The sequence below is a fragment of the Pteronotus mesoamericanus genome, unplaced genomic scaffold (genome assembly GCF_021234165.1).
Source record: "Pteronotus mesoamericanus isolate MK-2021 breed Mesoamerican mustached bat unplaced genomic scaffold, CSHL_Meso_final scaffold_167, whole genome shotgun sequence".
In the NCBI taxonomy this organism is placed as follows: domain Eukaryota; kingdom Metazoa; phylum Chordata; class Mammalia; order Chiroptera; family Mormoopidae; genus Pteronotus; species Pteronotus mesoamericanus.
Window position 1 is genome coordinate 12,474,339 of NW_026555308.1, and position 16,627 is coordinate 12,490,965.

The 16,627-nt window shown below is 50.6% G+C and overlaps 1 protein-coding gene across 3 annotated transcripts in view; it reads right to left on the bottom strand.

Moving 5' to 3' along the window:
• MYH11 (myosin heavy chain 11) overlaps window positions 1–16,627 on the bottom strand; it is a 120,599-nt gene that overhangs the window by 7,009 nt on the left and 96,963 nt on the right. For all 3 annotated transcript variants that reach the window (XM_054589624.1, XM_054589625.1, XM_054589623.1), the window contains 18 exons: window positions 16,460–16,597; window positions 15,192–15,315; window positions 14,680–14,851; window positions 12,956–13,168; window positions 11,608–11,752; window positions 9,110–9,316; window positions 7,550–7,654; window positions 7,308–7,460; window positions 6,825–7,073; window positions 4,989–5,201; window positions 4,447–4,659; window positions 4,032–4,193; window positions 3,488–3,616; window positions 3,071–3,159; window positions 2,539–2,662; window positions 1,993–2,201; window positions 1,023–1,131; window positions 720–892 (listed from right to left, as the gene is read on the bottom strand). In XM_054589624.1, the coding sequence (XP_054445599.1) occupies window positions 720–892; window positions 1,023–1,131; window positions 1,993–2,201; window positions 2,539–2,662; window positions 3,071–3,159; window positions 3,488–3,616; window positions 4,032–4,193; window positions 4,447–4,659; window positions 4,989–5,201; window positions 6,825–7,073; window positions 7,308–7,460; window positions 7,550–7,654; window positions 9,110–9,316; window positions 11,608–11,752; window positions 12,956–13,168; window positions 14,680–14,851; window positions 15,192–15,315; window positions 16,460–16,597 (2,927 nt within the window). The remainder of the gene's footprint in view (window positions 1–719; window positions 893–1,022; window positions 1,132–1,992; window positions 2,202–2,538; window positions 2,663–3,070; window positions 3,160–3,487; window positions 3,617–4,031; window positions 4,194–4,446; window positions 4,660–4,988; window positions 5,202–6,824; window positions 7,074–7,307; window positions 7,461–7,549; window positions 7,655–9,109; window positions 9,317–11,607; window positions 11,753–12,955; window positions 13,169–14,679; window positions 14,852–15,191; window positions 15,316–16,459; window positions 16,598–16,627) is intronic.

A 16,627-nucleotide genomic window follows, 5' to 3' on the forward strand; every position in this document is an offset into this window, starting at 1 on the left:
GCAAGTGAGGCGACGCCGGAACGTTGAGGACTTGAGAGGCTGGAGGGGTATGAGAGATTGTGACGGGAAGCTCAGAGCTAAACCTTCAGGGGACCAGGCGGGCACTGGGGTGGGAAGGAACCTCAAGGAGCAGGGTGGTCACCTACCCGCCTTCAGAGCCAGAGGTTGCAGGTGTGCGGGGGAGAGAACAGCCCCCAGTGCAGTTCGGGCAAGGTTCTCAACCCTGGGTGACTGTACCCCCAGGGGACACCTGGTGGTGTCTGGTGACATTCTAGGTTGTCACAGCTGCTGGGAGTGCCACTATAGCAGGTGGGTAGAGGCCAGGGATGCTGCGCAACATCCTGTAATATACAGGCTGGTCCCAATGGTAAAAACAGAATAATCTAGCCCCAAATATCAAGAGTGCCAAGGGATCCTGAGCTAGAGAAAGGTGGTAAAGAAAAAGTGCAGAAGAGAAGGTTCAGAAAATCTGTCTCTTCCCTCCTCCTCCTCCTCCTCACCAGGAGGATGGGCAAAGGTTGTTAAAGAACATAGACAGTAAGATCCTTTGAGGCAGGGCCCTCATGAATGGTAAGGAACAGAAAGAGCCTTGGAAAGAAGTGAGGACTTTGGGGAAAGGGAGCTTTTTTCATTGATACACTGAGCCACGGTGGGCATCTCAGGCCAACTTGAGCACCCATCCCATGAGAATAGCCCCTCCTGGGGCGGTGCTGCCTCACCTGAGTTTGCTCTTGAGCGCGTTCACCTCGCGGCCCATGGCCTCGTTGCTCTCCGTGGCCTCTTCCAGCTCCCGCTGCAGCTTCCTGCGGTTGGCGTTGATGCGCTGGGACTCCTCCTCTGCCTCCTCCAGCTGCCTCTTGAGTTGTTTGACCTTCGCATTTCCTTTCTCTGCCTGTCAAGGAGAGGCCCAAGGGTCAGGGGGCCCCTTGGAGGTCTGGGCAGTGCTTGTGGGGAGCATCCTGGGAGAGGCGTGGGGGTCAGGTGGCTCTGTGGTGGTGGGAGAGGCCCGAGCGGCGCCGTACCTGCTCCTTGTACTGTTCAGCCGCCTTGCGCTCGTCCTCCACTTGCAGCAGGACCTCCTTCAGCTTCTTGTCCTTCTGCTTCAGGGACTTGGCAACCGCCTGTTTCTCTCTGCACACAAGGAGGGAGGAGGATGGCTTCCTTTGCAGTAGATACGTAAACCAGACCAGCATCTTGCCCACTGTGGCCACTTTCCCTAAGCTCCCAGTCAGGGTTTTCCCATGAATTCATCAGATGGAAGAATAGGATTTGTCCATAAAAAGCAGTGAGGCACTGACACCTGCTATAATATGGGTGAACTTGAGAACGTGTGCTCAGTGAGAGAAGCCAGTTATAAAGGCCTCGTGTGATTCTGTGTACATGAACTGCCCAGAACAGACAAAGACACAGTAGGTCAGTGGTTGCTTAGGGCTTGGGGGTGGGGCTGGGAACCAGAGAGTGATGGCTGAGGGGCACAGGGTTTCATACTGAGGGGATGAAAATGTTCTGCAGTTGACTGGTGAGGGTGGACCGCTTTAAAAATACACTAAAATCATGTAACTGTACACATTAAAAGGGTGAATTGTATGGTAGTTATCAGCAAAGCACTACCAAACAAAAAAGAATGGGTCAGGATCCTTACAATCTGATGGTCACAGGTGTGCTGTGAACTTACAGCTCAGAAGCCTTCCCATATTTGTGTGCTAAATGGGTCGTTGATTTGGGCTTTTTGTATATCATTAACATGGCAAACTGAGGTTAGGAAAAGCCCCATGTGCTCTCAGGAATGCGTCTTAGTGGAGCAGCTGACATTTCCGGGGCTTACTCTGGCCCAGGTACAGCCACAGCCCTTTCCTGTGTTCTCGCTCAGTTCTCCCAGTACCACTGAGTTTATTCATAACCACAACCGATGCCTGGAGGGGCTAACTGACCCCGACATCCCCTGTCCTCACCGGCAGGCAGGCTGTCATTGGAGCCTGGGTCCCACCGTACCTTGCCTCCTGCTCGACCTGCTCCTCCAGCTGTGCTATCTTGGCCTCCAGTGCTGTGATGGTGGACTTGAACTTGGACTTGACTGCCCCCTCCATCTCCTGCAGCTTGCTCCGGAGCTCCTTGTTCTGCCGCTCCAGCTGCTGCCGTGCACTCTCGTTCTTCTGGGCTGCGCTGCGCTCCGTGGCCAGCTCGTTGTTGAGCTGCTCAGCCTGGGGAAGAGGGTGAAGGTCGTGAGCAGAGGGCCCAGAAGCCTGGGGTGTGCACTGAGTTGACCAACTTCTGCTGTCTTCAGTCTTTGTCGGCCGCTGCACCCAGGAGCCCTCCTCCCTCTCCTCCATCCACCGGCTCCTTCCTGCTCATCCTTTAACGCTTAGCTCATCCAGGCAGCGTCCCAGTGCCACCCAGGCTCCCTGCTCTACTCAGCCTCCAGTCCTGAGCCAGTGTGGGGCTTTTGAACTAGAGCCTGTTACAGGGTGGATGCGAGGCATGTGCTGTTCTGGTGCCCAGGCCCACAACCCCAGCAGTTTGCGTTGCTCCAGCCCCCACCTGCTGTGTGGCCTTCCGGACGCGGTCACTCATGGCCTCCATGTTGCCTTGCTCTTCCTCCAGCTCCTCCTCCAGCTGCGCGATCCGGGCCTCCAGGCGACGCTTCTCATCCTGGAGTGTGTTCCTAAGGGAAGTACAGCCATGCCTGAGGCCTCCAGCCTTCCCCTGGCTTAGAAAACTCCCTCTCCTTGGAGGGGCAATGCCTCAGGGTTGACCTCATTTATAACTGAGGAAACTGAGGACTCAGAGAGGCGTAGTCACTGTGTGTCTGAAGTCACACAGCCAGAATCAGGGAGCCAGGACACATAGCCAGTTAGAGTCAGCAAAGCCAGGCCTGGGATGAGGACCAGCTCTCTCCCCGCTGACATCCCCAGATGCCCGCTGTCCCTACCATGCAAAACCCTGAGACCCTTGTTACAAGCTCAGTTAACATTCTGTCATTTTCAGCATTAAAATGAGGCGCTAGGAGGCTCTCCTATGAGTTCCCTCTTCATCACCTGAGTCCATCTTGCTTTGTCCCCATGCTTCATACCTTCCCGACACACTGCTGGCCAGCTCCTCAGCCAGTTCCTCCTTCTCCAGGTCTGCCTGTTTGCGAGCCCTCTCAGCCGCGGCTAGATCCTGGATGGCGGGGGGCAGGGAGGAAGGAAGCCTGCTGTCTGCGAGGGAAGGGCTGGCCCTCACCCAGGAACCCGCCCCACTCCTCACCAGGCCCCCAGCAGTCCCCGTGGCCACCCCTTAAAATGGCCACTCCGCCTCTGAGCTCAGGAGGCCCTGCAGACATGTCAAAGGAGAAAACCCCGTGTCTTTCCAGGCCCTAACTGTGGGGGTCCAGCTGTGTAGAAGGCTGGATTAAGGAAGGAAAGCTGCGGATGCACAACCTGGATACCAAGGGCTGCTGCCACCATATCCCTGTCTGAGGCGCTCAAGAGTGAGAAGAAGGCTTTACCTCCTGTAGCTGCATGAGGTCTGCTTCTAAGCTCTTGGCTTTCTTTTCATTCTCCTTGGCTGTGGCAAAGATTTCATCTCTGGAGGCACGGGCGTCTTCCAGCTCTCTCTGGAAGTCCTTCATCTGAGCCTGCATGAGTCAACAGGAAGGACAAGCTGTCCTTACTCGCCCAAGTTCCGCTGCCCAAATTATATTTCCACGCCAACCCCTAGCATTTTCTGCAATTAACCACAGAGAAGTCCGTGTTGCACAGGCACTGCCTTCAGCCCCAGGTGGCCAGGTGGTCATTAGCGGGTGCCGTTGTGGAGGGGCTCGATAGGCCTGTCCAAGAACGATGATGTGAATTGAGGGCCTTGGCCAAATGCCTCATGATAATGTCTGGCCCAGGACAGGAAGCAGCCACCAAAAGCTGAGGTGGTAGAACACACCAGCTGAACAGCCACCAGTGGCAGGGAGACTCCCACCGCTGCTGACTGGATTTTCCCAGCCTGGGGGGAGCTGTCCCCTCCCTATGCCAGTGCCCCAGACTCAGAGCACCACCCACCTGCAGTTTGCGCAGCTGCTTGATGGCTTCCTCCCGCCCCTTGATGGCCGAGTCGGCCTGCAGCTCCAGGTCTTTCAGGTCCCCTTCCAGCTTCTTCTTGGCTGCGGTGGCCAGGGCACGTTGCTTTCGCTCGTCTTCCAGTTCTGTCTCGTATTCATGGAGCTGAGCGAGGAAGAGAGAGTGTGCACTGCTGGGCTGGGCCGCCTCCTAGAGGTCCTCTCCCTGCCCAGCCCGCAGTCACTGGGCTCCCAGGTGTGCACAGCCACCTGCAAGTTCTGTTTTTGTTTTTGTTTTTTTTTTCAAGTCCAGGTTGCCGGGGAGAAGAGAGTCTCCATAAGGCCAGGAAGGGGTAGTGGAAGGAAGGAAACAGGCCACCCCAGCTCCCTGTTCCCTCACTTCCCCTGACATGGATTACCTGCCTCTGTAGCTGCCTCCGCTTCTCTTCATTCTGCTCATCACGGGCCTGGAGATCGCGCTCAAACTGGCCCTTGAGGGCCTGCATGTTGACCTCGAGCCGCAGCTTGGCATCTTCCGTCGCCTGTAGCTCATCCTCCAGCTCTTCCAGCTGGGTCTTCATCTCCTCCATCTGGGTTTCCAGGGCCCGCTTGGACTTCTCCAGCTCATGGACCTTTTACATGAGGGTTGACTTCATGAAGATTGCCAGCAACCACAGTGATAGCTCATTCAGGTCAGGGAGATGGGCTTTGCCCCCCACAGGATGCATGACCAGGACTCATGACCAGAGCCTTCCTCTCAGATCCCTTGGCCCTGACCCCACCCCCAGCTACTGTTCCCAGCCCGGCCCCATCTTTGCACCAGCCCAAGGGACTGCCTTCCATTCCCATTTACCACTCAACATGAAAGGTGCTCAGATCCAAACCCCACAAGGATGGATAGACAGCAGAATCGGTAGGTTGGTGAAATGTAGACAAGCAAAGATGGTAAAGAGCAACTTACATTCTTGCCTACATCATCCTTGGAGCTAACCAGGTCCTCCATCTCGGCTTTGAGCATTTTGTTGGTCCTTTCAAGTTCCTCTTTGGCTTCTAAGGCCTCCTCGAGGGCCCGCGCCAGGGACAAGGCCTTGGTTTCCTTTTCCCTGGCTTCTGCCTCGGCTCGATCCCTTTCATCCGCGTATTTGGAAGAGATGTTTTTCTCCTCAGCCAACAACTACAACACAGCAGAAGACCCAGAGGTGACTGACCTCTAGGCATACCCGAGGTTCAGCTGCATATCACTGCAAAGCCTTGTGTCCTGCCAAATTTTTCCAGGTGCAGGTGTAATTTAGAAATCTATGGAAATCATTTATAATAAGCTTGCTCTCTGACTTTTAGGTCAGCCTAATGCAGAGCCAGCATCTGCTGAGTCTGGTGTTTTGAAACCACTAACACTGCCCATGTTGGTTGGAACATATTCCTACCAAGGTCAAAGTGACACTTAATCCTGCCAGAGGCCAATTATTCTGTTCTTGTTTCACGGCCACAAGTATCTAGCGCTCAAAAGTGCATTGTGGGCCATAGAAGGGGAATGGTGAGTGTGTGAATGGATCTGCACACACTTATCCCTTTACTTGGAGAAACAGTTCAAAGAACACTCCATACTGACATTCATCTCACCTCCTGAGATCGGCATATTACACATGTAACATCCAAAAACCAGGCTTCCATCATTCAGCAAAGACAGGTAAGTAACAGGAGATCCCAAAGAGCACAGTCAACACAGAAACCTACACCGTGTGTGACAGGAATATGGTAAAAGGGACCTCAGGCCCTTGACCAGATAATGAAACAGCCGATTAGCAGCGATGAGGACCAGCTGACAGCACAGAGAGGCCATGGCTGGTCTGGTGGAAAAGAGGAGGCAGCGTGCCAGGCAGAAGCCCAGTACTCAGTCCCGCTGGGGGCTCAGAGCACCCACACTTCCCAGTACAACCTTCCAACTGATTTTTAGAATAACCTGGAGCCACTTGCAAACCAAATCATATTTACTAAATCTAAGTAACATATTAAAAGTCGATATTTAGGGATTTGGGTCATACAGGTATAAACGTATTTACCAGAACTCTGTACATGTAAGATTTGCGCATTTCATTGTAAATTTTACCTCAAAAGAAGCAAAATTATAAAGAAAACCTACTCCACAATGCAGAGGTATTGAGGGAGAAGTATACAGATGTCTATAATTTGCTTTGAAATGCACTCAAAAGATAAGATAGGAATGACAGTTCATCCTGAGAAATATGTGATAAAGTAAGTAGAGTAAAATGGTAAGTATCAAATCCAGGTGGTGAGTATTCATTGTACTCTACTCAAATCCAGGTGTTCATTGTACAATGTTTTCAACTTTGCTGCGTGCTTGCAATTCTTTGTAATGAAATGTTAGGGAAAAGTGGTATTTAATGGGTAGAAACTTTAAATTACTTGGAATGCTCAGTAGACAATAAATACTTGCTGAGTGAATGAAAATAAATAAATAAACCTCATTCTTTACTGGCGCTAAAAACGAAGGCATGTGACTGGGTTTGCAGATGGCCCTTGTGGCGGTGGCACCTAGAAACATCACAGCCTTCAAAACCGCCACTCTCCTTACTGTCACCTAGGAGCCCTGCTGTCTCATGGTCACCATAGCAAGCTAGCCTTCCATTGCTTCTAGTGAAGCAGGGATGGGATGCGCGCACGCGCACACACACACACACACACATACCACCCCCCCACCCCCCCGCGACACTGGGTGTTCCACAGACCTGACTCCCCCAGCCAGCGTCCGTGAACAGGGCACCCCTCCAGCCCCTACCTGATCAAACTTCTTCTGCTTCTTTTCCAGGTTGGACACCAGTTGCCGCTGGTTGTCCAAATCGACAAGCAGGTCATCCAGCTCTTGCTGAAGCCTGTTCTTGGTCTTTTCCAGTTTGTCATAAGCAGCTGCCTTCTCTTCGTACTGCTGAGTGAGACCTTCAATTTCCTTCTGGAACCTCTTCTTGCCCTCTTCCAGGGACTCCACGGTGCTGGCAAAGTCCTGCAGCTTCTTCTTTGAATCGGAGAGCTGAGATGACAGGGTTGGAGGAGGGATGAGAGGAGGGGAGTGAGTGATTCCCATCCCATCCTGGCCCCCCAGGACCCTGAGAAGCAGACTTTCTTCTGCTCACTGAAGCAGTTCAACAGCAGGGGGAGCCAGTGAGCCAAGCAAAATGGCGCCAATCTCTACTACAGCACAACAGATGCCCTCATCCACCCTGGAGGCCTTGCACCCAGAAAAGCAAGGATACGCAGCCAGCACCTGGATGTTTAGAGTTGAGATGTGGCGCTCCAGGTTCTGCTTGGCCTCTATCTCCTCATCCAGCTGGTCCTGCAGGCTGTTCCTCTCATCCTCCAGCTGGCGCAGCTTGGTGGATACATTGAGCTTCTGCCGGGTTTCTTCTTGAAGCAGCTCCTACAAAAAGAACACACAGAAGTCCCAGGGACCCACCCCCAGGAAGGTTGTACTCCAGGTCCCTCCAGATGCTGTGATAGGATACCCACCTGAGTGTCCTGGAGCTGGGACCCCAGGGATGCCACATCCTTGGCCAGTTTGATAGCCTTCCCTTCCGCCTCGTTGAGCATTCCTGTGACACTTTCTACTTCATTCTGAGGGTGCCAAGAGAGTGTGGTTAGTTGGAACCTCTAGAACAGCACCCTCTTTAAGTAAGAGGAGCACTTTTTACTCACATGATACCACTACCTTGTGGTATTCATTGATTGAGAAATACGCATGAGTTATGGGGCCTGATCAAGGAAATGCGTTGCCTACATATTCGGAACCCTGGTTCTAAGAATGTGTTAAAGCCCCTGGCTTTATTGACTGGGTACTGATCTCATGAAATTGATCCTGGATCTTTGCCAAGGTTTGCAAAGATGAAGCATCAGGTCTGACAGTCCAGACATGGCGAGATGCTCTGGACTCGCCCACTCCCTGGAGTTGGAGAAGGGGGATGCAGATGGCACCTTCACTTCCAAGGGACTCCCTCTCCCTCACACCTTCTCTTTGCCCTTTCACTGACCCTTACGGCCAAAACCAAAGCTGCACACACTAGAGGTAAAAAGTCCTCTACCGCTTTCTCTGCCTTTTACTCCCGCCCCTGGCATCTCTGAACAGGTCCTTTTGGAGATTATCAGCCTACCGTCTGTCCTCTTCACATTTACAATGAGGACATAAATGATCTTGACTCCACTCCTCCAGGACACTGCTTGTATTAGGATAGCAAAATCCCTGATCTCAACTGCACGTTGGAAAAATCATATTTAGTGCTTCTCCTGCCCTCTCATCCCTGGCTATAAGCACATTAAATATTTATCAAAAGGTTGGCCATATCCCAGGAAGGGAAAATTGGGCCAAATATCTATTCAAAGCTAAGTAAGACCAAACGTAAACAGACCACGTTATTACCCAGCTCAAAACCCATCAAAGGCTTCCCATCCCAGACCAAAGTCCAATATACCTACAATAGGGCCTTGAAGGCAGGTGCTGTGCTGTGTCATCTGGCCACAACCTGTCTCTCTAGTACCATTCTGTACATTTCCTATCCCAACTTGGCATTCCAGCTCTACCGGCCTTATGTGATATGATTCCCCACTTACAACTGGGCCTTCGCACCTCCTGTTCCCTCTGTCTTATCTGTCAGGCCATACGTCCTTAGGGAAGCCTTTCCTGACTCCTATTCCCACAGGCCAGGCCCCCTCGTTATGTGTACCTCTTATAGTAAGTGCCACCCCTTTCCAGCATCATTTTATATTCATTTTTGTGATTATTAATGCCTCCCACTAGAGTTCTCCTGGGCAGGAACATTTCTTCCTTGCTGTTGTATCAATATTTCAGAATTAAACACAGTGCCTGGCCTATAGCACATACTCAGTAAATACTTGTTGAATGAACAGATGAAGGTTCTTAATGATTAATTGGTGGATAGGGTGATCATCTCATCCTCTTGGAAATGTAACTAGAGGAAAGTGACTTGCTTTGCAGCAAGAGAGGCTTCAGTTAGCCAGAAGCACGGCATCCCTTGCCCAGTGCGTACCGCGGGTGCCCCTGCACTGCTGCCTCACCTGCAGCTTGTGGACCTTGTCATTGAGCTCAGCACGGGCCCGCTCCCCATCACTGCACTTGGACTGCAGTTCCTGCAGCTGCACCTCCAGCTTCTTCTTCTTGTGCTCCACTTCCTGCTTGGCCTGGTTCAGGACCCGCAGCTCACTTGCCAGGTCTGCATTCTCCTTCTCCAGCGTCTGCTTGTTCTTGTCCAGGTTGGCCTTGGCCTAGCCCAGGGAGCAGAGGGGAGAGAAGGTGTTACAGCCACAGCTGGGAGAGTGTTTGTTGTAAGATAGGAACCTCTATAGTTGAGGAATCAGCCTCTGTCCTTTCCCCTCCCTCAGGTAGGTCTAGGGACCTGTGCAAATCCTCAGGGTAGGGACACGGCAGGCTGGGGAACACAGAATCACTGGGAGACTGTGGATTCTGTTTTCCTAAAGCTCAGGTTACAAACCAGCACCCTCATAGGCTGCAGCCAAGAGGCTGTCATGTCCCGTTGGACCCCTCACTACTTTTTGAAAAATTAGTTGCCAATATTTTAATAAATGTCACATAAAACTGTGGACTCCCACCTTCTCTATTAAATAATCTAGTGTCCTATATCATGACTCCAGCGGTGATTACCCAGATGCATCTATTTATCCAAGTTCATTGAGCTTTACACTTGAAATTGGTGAATTTTACTGCATATACCTCACTAATCCTGATTTTCAAAAACAAACAAACTAAATATCTGGAAACAGAAGTCCTGCCATCCTCCAAGGCAGTGACCCCCTGGATCTAAGTAGTAGCTGGCTCTATAGATGGGACAGCCATACTCTCTGCTTGGCCCTAGTTCCCACCACCCCCTGTCGTCCATCACGTTATGAAATGCACACTGCTATTTCAGTGATAGTTAAGAGAAAGTCATTTTATCTAACCAGCACCCATAGGCATGTCAATTTCCCTAAGAAAAACGAGTGGTTGGGGCAAAAGCAGGAGAATGAAGGGGGCTTTTTCCAGGGCTGGAGGGCAGAGGGAAAGAAGCAAGAGAAAACTGTGGGGTCCCAAGGGCAGAGGGAACAACATTTGGCTTTCCCACAGTCTCTAGGAAGGCGGTGTGCAGTGGCCAGGCAGCCTCAGAGAAGCCATTCCTCTGTCCCAGTCACAGCTGAGCTGTTACTACCTCAGACGGGGACAAGGTGCCTCTTAGGGGAAACAGTGCAGGTTGATAAGCAATGACCCCAGGGGATTTGGGCTCCTCTAAAACCTTAGCCCAGCCGAAGACCCCAAAACTGTGGCAAAACCACATGTAGGTAAGTGGAGGCCAGGTAGAAATGATGATAAAATTTTTCCCAACAACTTGATGGGACCAGGGCTCCAAGTCTGTACCAAAGTCATTAGAGGTAAAATATAGGCGGTCCTCTTTTTCGACGCATCTGAGATGGTGGCCGAGAGTTCACAGCTTCTATCTGCTTCATGCAGGTCAGAAACAGATGCTGTCTGCTGGTGATATTAGAGCTGAGTCTTCCTAAACAGGCCTGGCCATGAATTGGGGGCTTGATTTCCAGCCTCAGCCCTTCTCTGATGACCATCTGACTTGAAGATGGTCAGTTACTCTTCCTGGGGCACCACTCCTCCATCCGTGAAGTCAAAGGAGACACGCACACCTTCCTACTGCCTGAAGCATAGTTCAGAAGGTGGGAATAGCCCATCTAGTTTCAAGTTATATTAAAAATAACTTGTGAACATTAAAAAAGAAGCCAGTCGAAAGGGGAAATATGTGTTGTAATTAGCAAAAGCTCATTCGTCTAAAATATATAAAGATGTGAAGAAATGTTGAAGATTGGTGTTCAGATCCCATGTGAAAAGTGACAAGGGGATGTGAACAAGTGTTCTTAATCGTCTGGAGAGTGAGGGGAGCGCAGTCTTGCACAGCGCTTTTCAGACTGTGGGGCCCAGAGATCTGCATTTTAACCAAGATCATGGGTAAAATTAAATGAGTGTTTGTAAAACATTGGAACAGTATCTGGCCTATAATCAGTGCTACATAAGGGACCACTAACATTACTGAAATGTTCAGGAAATGTTGAGAGCCTGGTAGAACAGAAGTGAACCAAATCACAGAAAGATGCTCACTTAAACAGATGAGAAAGTTCCTACCACTTCTCAGTAAAGCTGTACCCATTTAGTCTAGTTTCTGGGGTACCTAGAAAGTGCAGGGATGCAGGGAAGCCGTGGCAGTATATAATTCGGGCGATATAATTCAGACATCGCGTAAGCAATGCAGCAGGATGTCACAAGTTTAAAAACTCACCCCTGGAAATGAAACACAAGGAAATTGTTTTTCTTCATGTGTAGAATCAGCTTAGCAGTACCTGTCTCTCAGGGTGGCTGTGAAGATTACTTGCCATAACATATGGTACATAGTTCATACGTGCTGGCTGCTGCTGTTATCATTAGTTCTTGTGTAGCGTGTAACTCATCATAGTACAGACCCTGATATGTAGTCATTTAAAGCCGTAGACGGATCCCTCACCCGCTTGAACTGCTCGAGCTGCTCAGTGAGCTCCTCCACCGCCTGTGTGTGCTTCTGCCTCATCTCCTGGACCTGGGCCTCATGGGATCGCGTCTCCTCATCCAAGGCCTTCTTCAGCACTGTCACCTCCTGCTCCCTCTTGGCTCTGAACAGGAAGAACACAGTCATGGCAACTGGGGTGTAATGGGGCTCACCTCGGATAGTGTCGTGCAAAGGGCCCAGAGCTGATGTCTCCCTCACCACCTCTCCCTAGCTGCCTGACCTCGGATAAGTCACCTGACCTCTCTGGACCAGGAATTTCCCGGCTGCAAAATGAGGAGTATCTTACCTGCCTAGAATTCCTCAGGGCCAGCAAACAAAGACACAAAATAATATTGTTGAATTGCAAAATGACTCGCAAATGTTCCTGAAATATTAATATTAGCTCATATTTATTGAGCACTTACTGTATGCCAGGCCTGACCTAAGTTTTTAAAACATCATCTCATACTATTCAGAGTGACCCTAAGAGGCATGTATATTATTATTTCCATTTTACAGATGAGGACAGCAGGCTAAGAGAGGGTAAGCAGCTTCCTGGTGGTGGTAAAACCACTGTGTGTAGGACCAGAAATTGGACCCCAATAGTCTGACTCTGAGCCCATGCTTTTAAGTACTGCACTGGCCTTTTCTATATTGTTGGCCAGGTAGGAAGGGAACAGAATGTTGTGCTGGCTTCTAGGCACAGGTAAGTGCTGTTGCACGAAACCCAAAGTGTGGGAAATAAATCTCAATGTTACCACAGCACCTGACACAGATGCTCTCAAATTACAGTTGTATATTTAGTAAATGAATAAACGACCTAGTTTTGCTAAAGTCAGCATTCATTTTCTAGCAGGTAACCTGTAGTTGCTTTGTTTCTGTCTGTTTGATTGCCTGCTGTGAATCTTAAATAAAAAACCAGTCAGATAATGTTATTTTAAAAATGTAACATAAGACTTAGATATACACACTTGGTGACTGGAGCTGGGGGAGATCTACTTACATACACACACACACACACACACACACACACACACACACACGAAAAGACAGGAAGGAAATACCCCAAAATGTTAACAGCAGGGGCACTAAAGGCAATGCTTTTGGTGTCTACTTTTTTATAGTTTTCAAGTCATTCTCTATGTCCCCCTATTTTGATGTGAAACAGTAAGATTAAAAATAATCGCACTTATATCAGTTACAGCAAGATGCAATCAGGACAGTGCATATAGTGCCCAGGGAACCCTACAATTCAGGATTTGCTGGGTTCCACTCCTTCCACGCCAGCCCTCCCATCAGCGCGGTGGGGCAGCGGGCCCCCTCTCACCGGAGCTCCTGCTGGGTGGCCGTGCTGTCCAGGGTGTCCTCCAGCTCTGTCTTCAGTGCCTCCAACTCCTCCCCCAGGTCTCGCTTCTGCTTCTCAGCCTTATTTCTCGCAGCCCGTTCTGAGTCCAGGTCCTCCTGCAGGTCTGAGATGTGGCCCTCCAGCTCCCGGATCTTCTTCAGGGCGTTGTTCTTCTGAGCAATTTCATCATCAAGCCTGCCAGGGACAGATCACCAGAATTCAGACCCCAGGGTCCCAGGCCTCTGCTTTCGTACACACAGCCAAAAATCGTTTCCTGACTCCGGCCACTCGTGCTCCGTAGATCTCAGACCATGTTCTATCTGCATCCCCAAGACATGGTGGATCCCTTCCTGTGACACTGGACTGTCTGGTGATTTATATAGGACATGATGAGTTCCACGGTCTGATTTAAAAAATAGGTCATAGTTGTCTGTGTGTGTGAATGCAAAGCACTGGTCCCAGACTAGCATGGCACCTAATTGACAGAAGGAGCTTAATAGTTGCTTTCTGAACATTGGACAATTATTCCTCCCTGGGGACTACTTGTTGGTTCTTTCTTCCCTTTGCTCAAACAGTGAGCGAGTGCCTGCTATATGTGAGGCCCTGGGCCAGGCACTGCTTGGGGCAAGGTTATAGCCAGGGCTCCCAGTCTGGAAGACGCAGTGAGCGGGGTTCAAGGTGAGACGTGAGCAGCACTGTTTGAATGCCATTGAGTTAGGTGTTTCATGGAGGGGAGCTCCCTTCTGACCCACGGCGGAACTGGCCTCTGGTTGTGCTTATGACGGATGGAAAGGGAACAGCACAAGGGAAGGCACAGAGGCAAGATTCTACAGGGCTAGACAAGGTAAGCATGTCAATTGTACTGCACTTGTGAATGGGCAGCAGTAGAGGAAGCAAAATGGTTGGGTTGGGGTCAGACTGCAGAGGGTGGGTGGGCTGTGAGTGCCAGCTAAGACCTGGTTTTTCCTGCCTAAGCCATCCAAGTTTTTGAGCAGGTTCATGACCCAAAGTGATGTTTCTGGCCGGTCACTCTAACTCTGTCATGCAACACGAACAGAGCTGGCAGGGGAATCAACCAGAAGGCTCCGGGCCTTGAATCCCAGCTCTGCCTCCCAAAAGCTGGGTGACAATCACATGTTCCTTTGCCTCCCCTGGCTCAGCCTCCTCCTCAATGAAACACAGAAGACAGCAGTATACCTGGCCTGGTATCTGAGAAGATATTGCTTAAAAAAGAGCTTAGCGCACAGTGAGCAAATGAGTAATATTCCCAGTGTGAGGCGACTAGTGTGAAGCCAGCTCAGAGCTGGGAGGAGGGCCACATGTCAAAGAGTCATTCGCAAAAAGGGGGACCTTCAAAGGAGGGCCTGAGGGAGAGGAGGGTCATTCCAGCCTCAGACACGTGGTGTGCGGGATGCCGAGGAAGGGCCTCTGTGGTGGACTGGAAGTGCAGGACGGGGGTGTGGACAAGAAAGTTCTGGGCATCCAAAGACAGTCACCATGGGAGACACAAAGAGGGATGAGTTTGGAAGGAAGAGAGGTAAGTCAAAGGCGTGGCTCTGGAGGTGGAAGCAGGCCTTCTGGTGTTCCCAGAAGGCCTGGCCTGGGGACGCCTTGCGTGAGATGGAAGTCTGCCAGGAAGAGGAGGAAGACTGGGGCTGCCGCGGATTGCCAGGGGCCCAGGAACACACAGGCCGTGGCCTCACTACCTGGCCAGGGCCGCCTGCAGCTCCTCCTCCTTCTTGGCCAGCTGCATCTTCAGCTCGGCGATCTGTGCCTGCAGGTCAGCGATCTGCTCGTGGAAGTCGCTGGCCTCTCCCTCCAGCTTCCGTTTCAGCTTCTCCAGCTCCTGTCGGTTCTTTTCCTCCTTCTTCAGCCGCACTAGACAAAGCCAGGGGCCCTTCAGGAGGTGGAAGCCACCAGAAAGACTCCTGGAGGATGAGCCTTTCTGCTCAGGCATTTCACGTGGAAGAAATTCACGCACATGCACATGCACACAGATCCCTCGCTGGCGATAGTCACTCCTACGCCACTATCCCAATGAAGCCTAGTCAGTCCTGACGAAAAGCACCTTTCATTATTACTGTATGTCGACTAAGGGTGATTGGGGAGCTCGGAGAGGGTTTATCATTCTTGAAATAATCTGCCATTCTGAAATTTCCTCTCTGATTTTCCTAGTTTTAAAATACTGGTTCAAAGCCTCTTTGGGTAGCTGGTTTACCTTCCAGTTCTGAAATCATAGATTCGTGCTTATTTTTCAGCTTGGTAAGATTCTTGGCCTTTTCTTCCTCTTCTGCAAGATTCGTCGTTAAATCGCTAATCCTCTCTTCAAGGAGTTTTCGCTCCTTTTGGGGGAAAGAAAAAGAAATACTGTTATTTTTTTTTTTTCCTCCAAGATCTATGTCTCACTTTTAGTAATTTCTAGGTAAACAGTTTGAAAGGAAAGCCTATATTATAACCAAATACAGCCTAGAGTTTGAAATGGTGAAGAGAAGTTCGTTAATTTCCAAAAGTCGTCCATTTCTCATCTCATGCCACTACCCCCCCCATACTTCAATGTTGCAGCCAGTGGAGCCTCTTCCCCATAGGATAGGGTCCCCATAGGATAGGGTCCTATATGATACGATAGGTACATCCTATCATATGCCAGCTCTTCCTGCCTGCCTCCGGGCCTTTGCAGGGATGGACCCATCGGCCTGGGATGCACCTCTGTCCCCTTTCCCTGTAACTGCTCCTCAATCTTTAGGTTTCCACTTAAAGGTCGCTTCCTCCAGAAGCCTTCCCTGATCAATCTACCTCCACTCCTACTGCCCTTCTCATAATATGGGGAACACCTCCTTCAGAACCCTGATCACAATGATAATTAATGATTATGTGTATGGTGATCTATTTGCTGTATCACTAGAGTATAAGCCCCACAAGGGCATGGTCCTCCTTCACCATAGACGCTCTGGCATCTGACAGGGCCTGCCTCTTGGCAGGCGCCCTGCTGACATCTAGCTGAGAGAACTAGAAGGACCCTGTCCGCAGTGGAGCTGGCTAGAGGTTACTAACTAGGGTGGCCTACTCATCCCCTTTTGCACTGGGACTTGTCTGGTTTCGGTGCTGAACATTCCACACCCCAGGGACCCCTCCATCCCGGGCAAACCAGGACAGCTGGTCACCCTATTACTAACTGGACATGGTCCATGGGAAAGTGGGAGAGACCCCAGGATCTCAGGCACATTTGCCTTCTTTGCCCAACTTGGGGGTTCCACTGGTCATCGTGTTGCTGAGACTTGCTCTGTGGCAGCCCTGGTGCGGGTGGGACAGCAGGGACGCAGTCCATGGCACACCTGCATCCAGATGGCAGTCATGAAGCCACCGTGTCTGGAAGTAACCCTGTGCTTGGCCTTCAATACCTTTTATTTGGCTAAAAAAGGAAAATAATCTGGAATCCTTCTCCCTGATGAGCTTGTTCTTAGAACGCAGGTGCTCAACTCCACTCACTTTTGACAGTTTATTGTTCTGATCGTCCATGACCAGGATGTCGTCCTCCAGTTTCTTGATCTTGGCCTCAGCTGTGACCTTCTCAAGTTGTAGCTTCTGCCTTGCAGCTTCCTCCTCCTCCAGTTGTTCCTCCAGGTCCTTTGAGGGAAAAGAATCACAGCCTTGCTT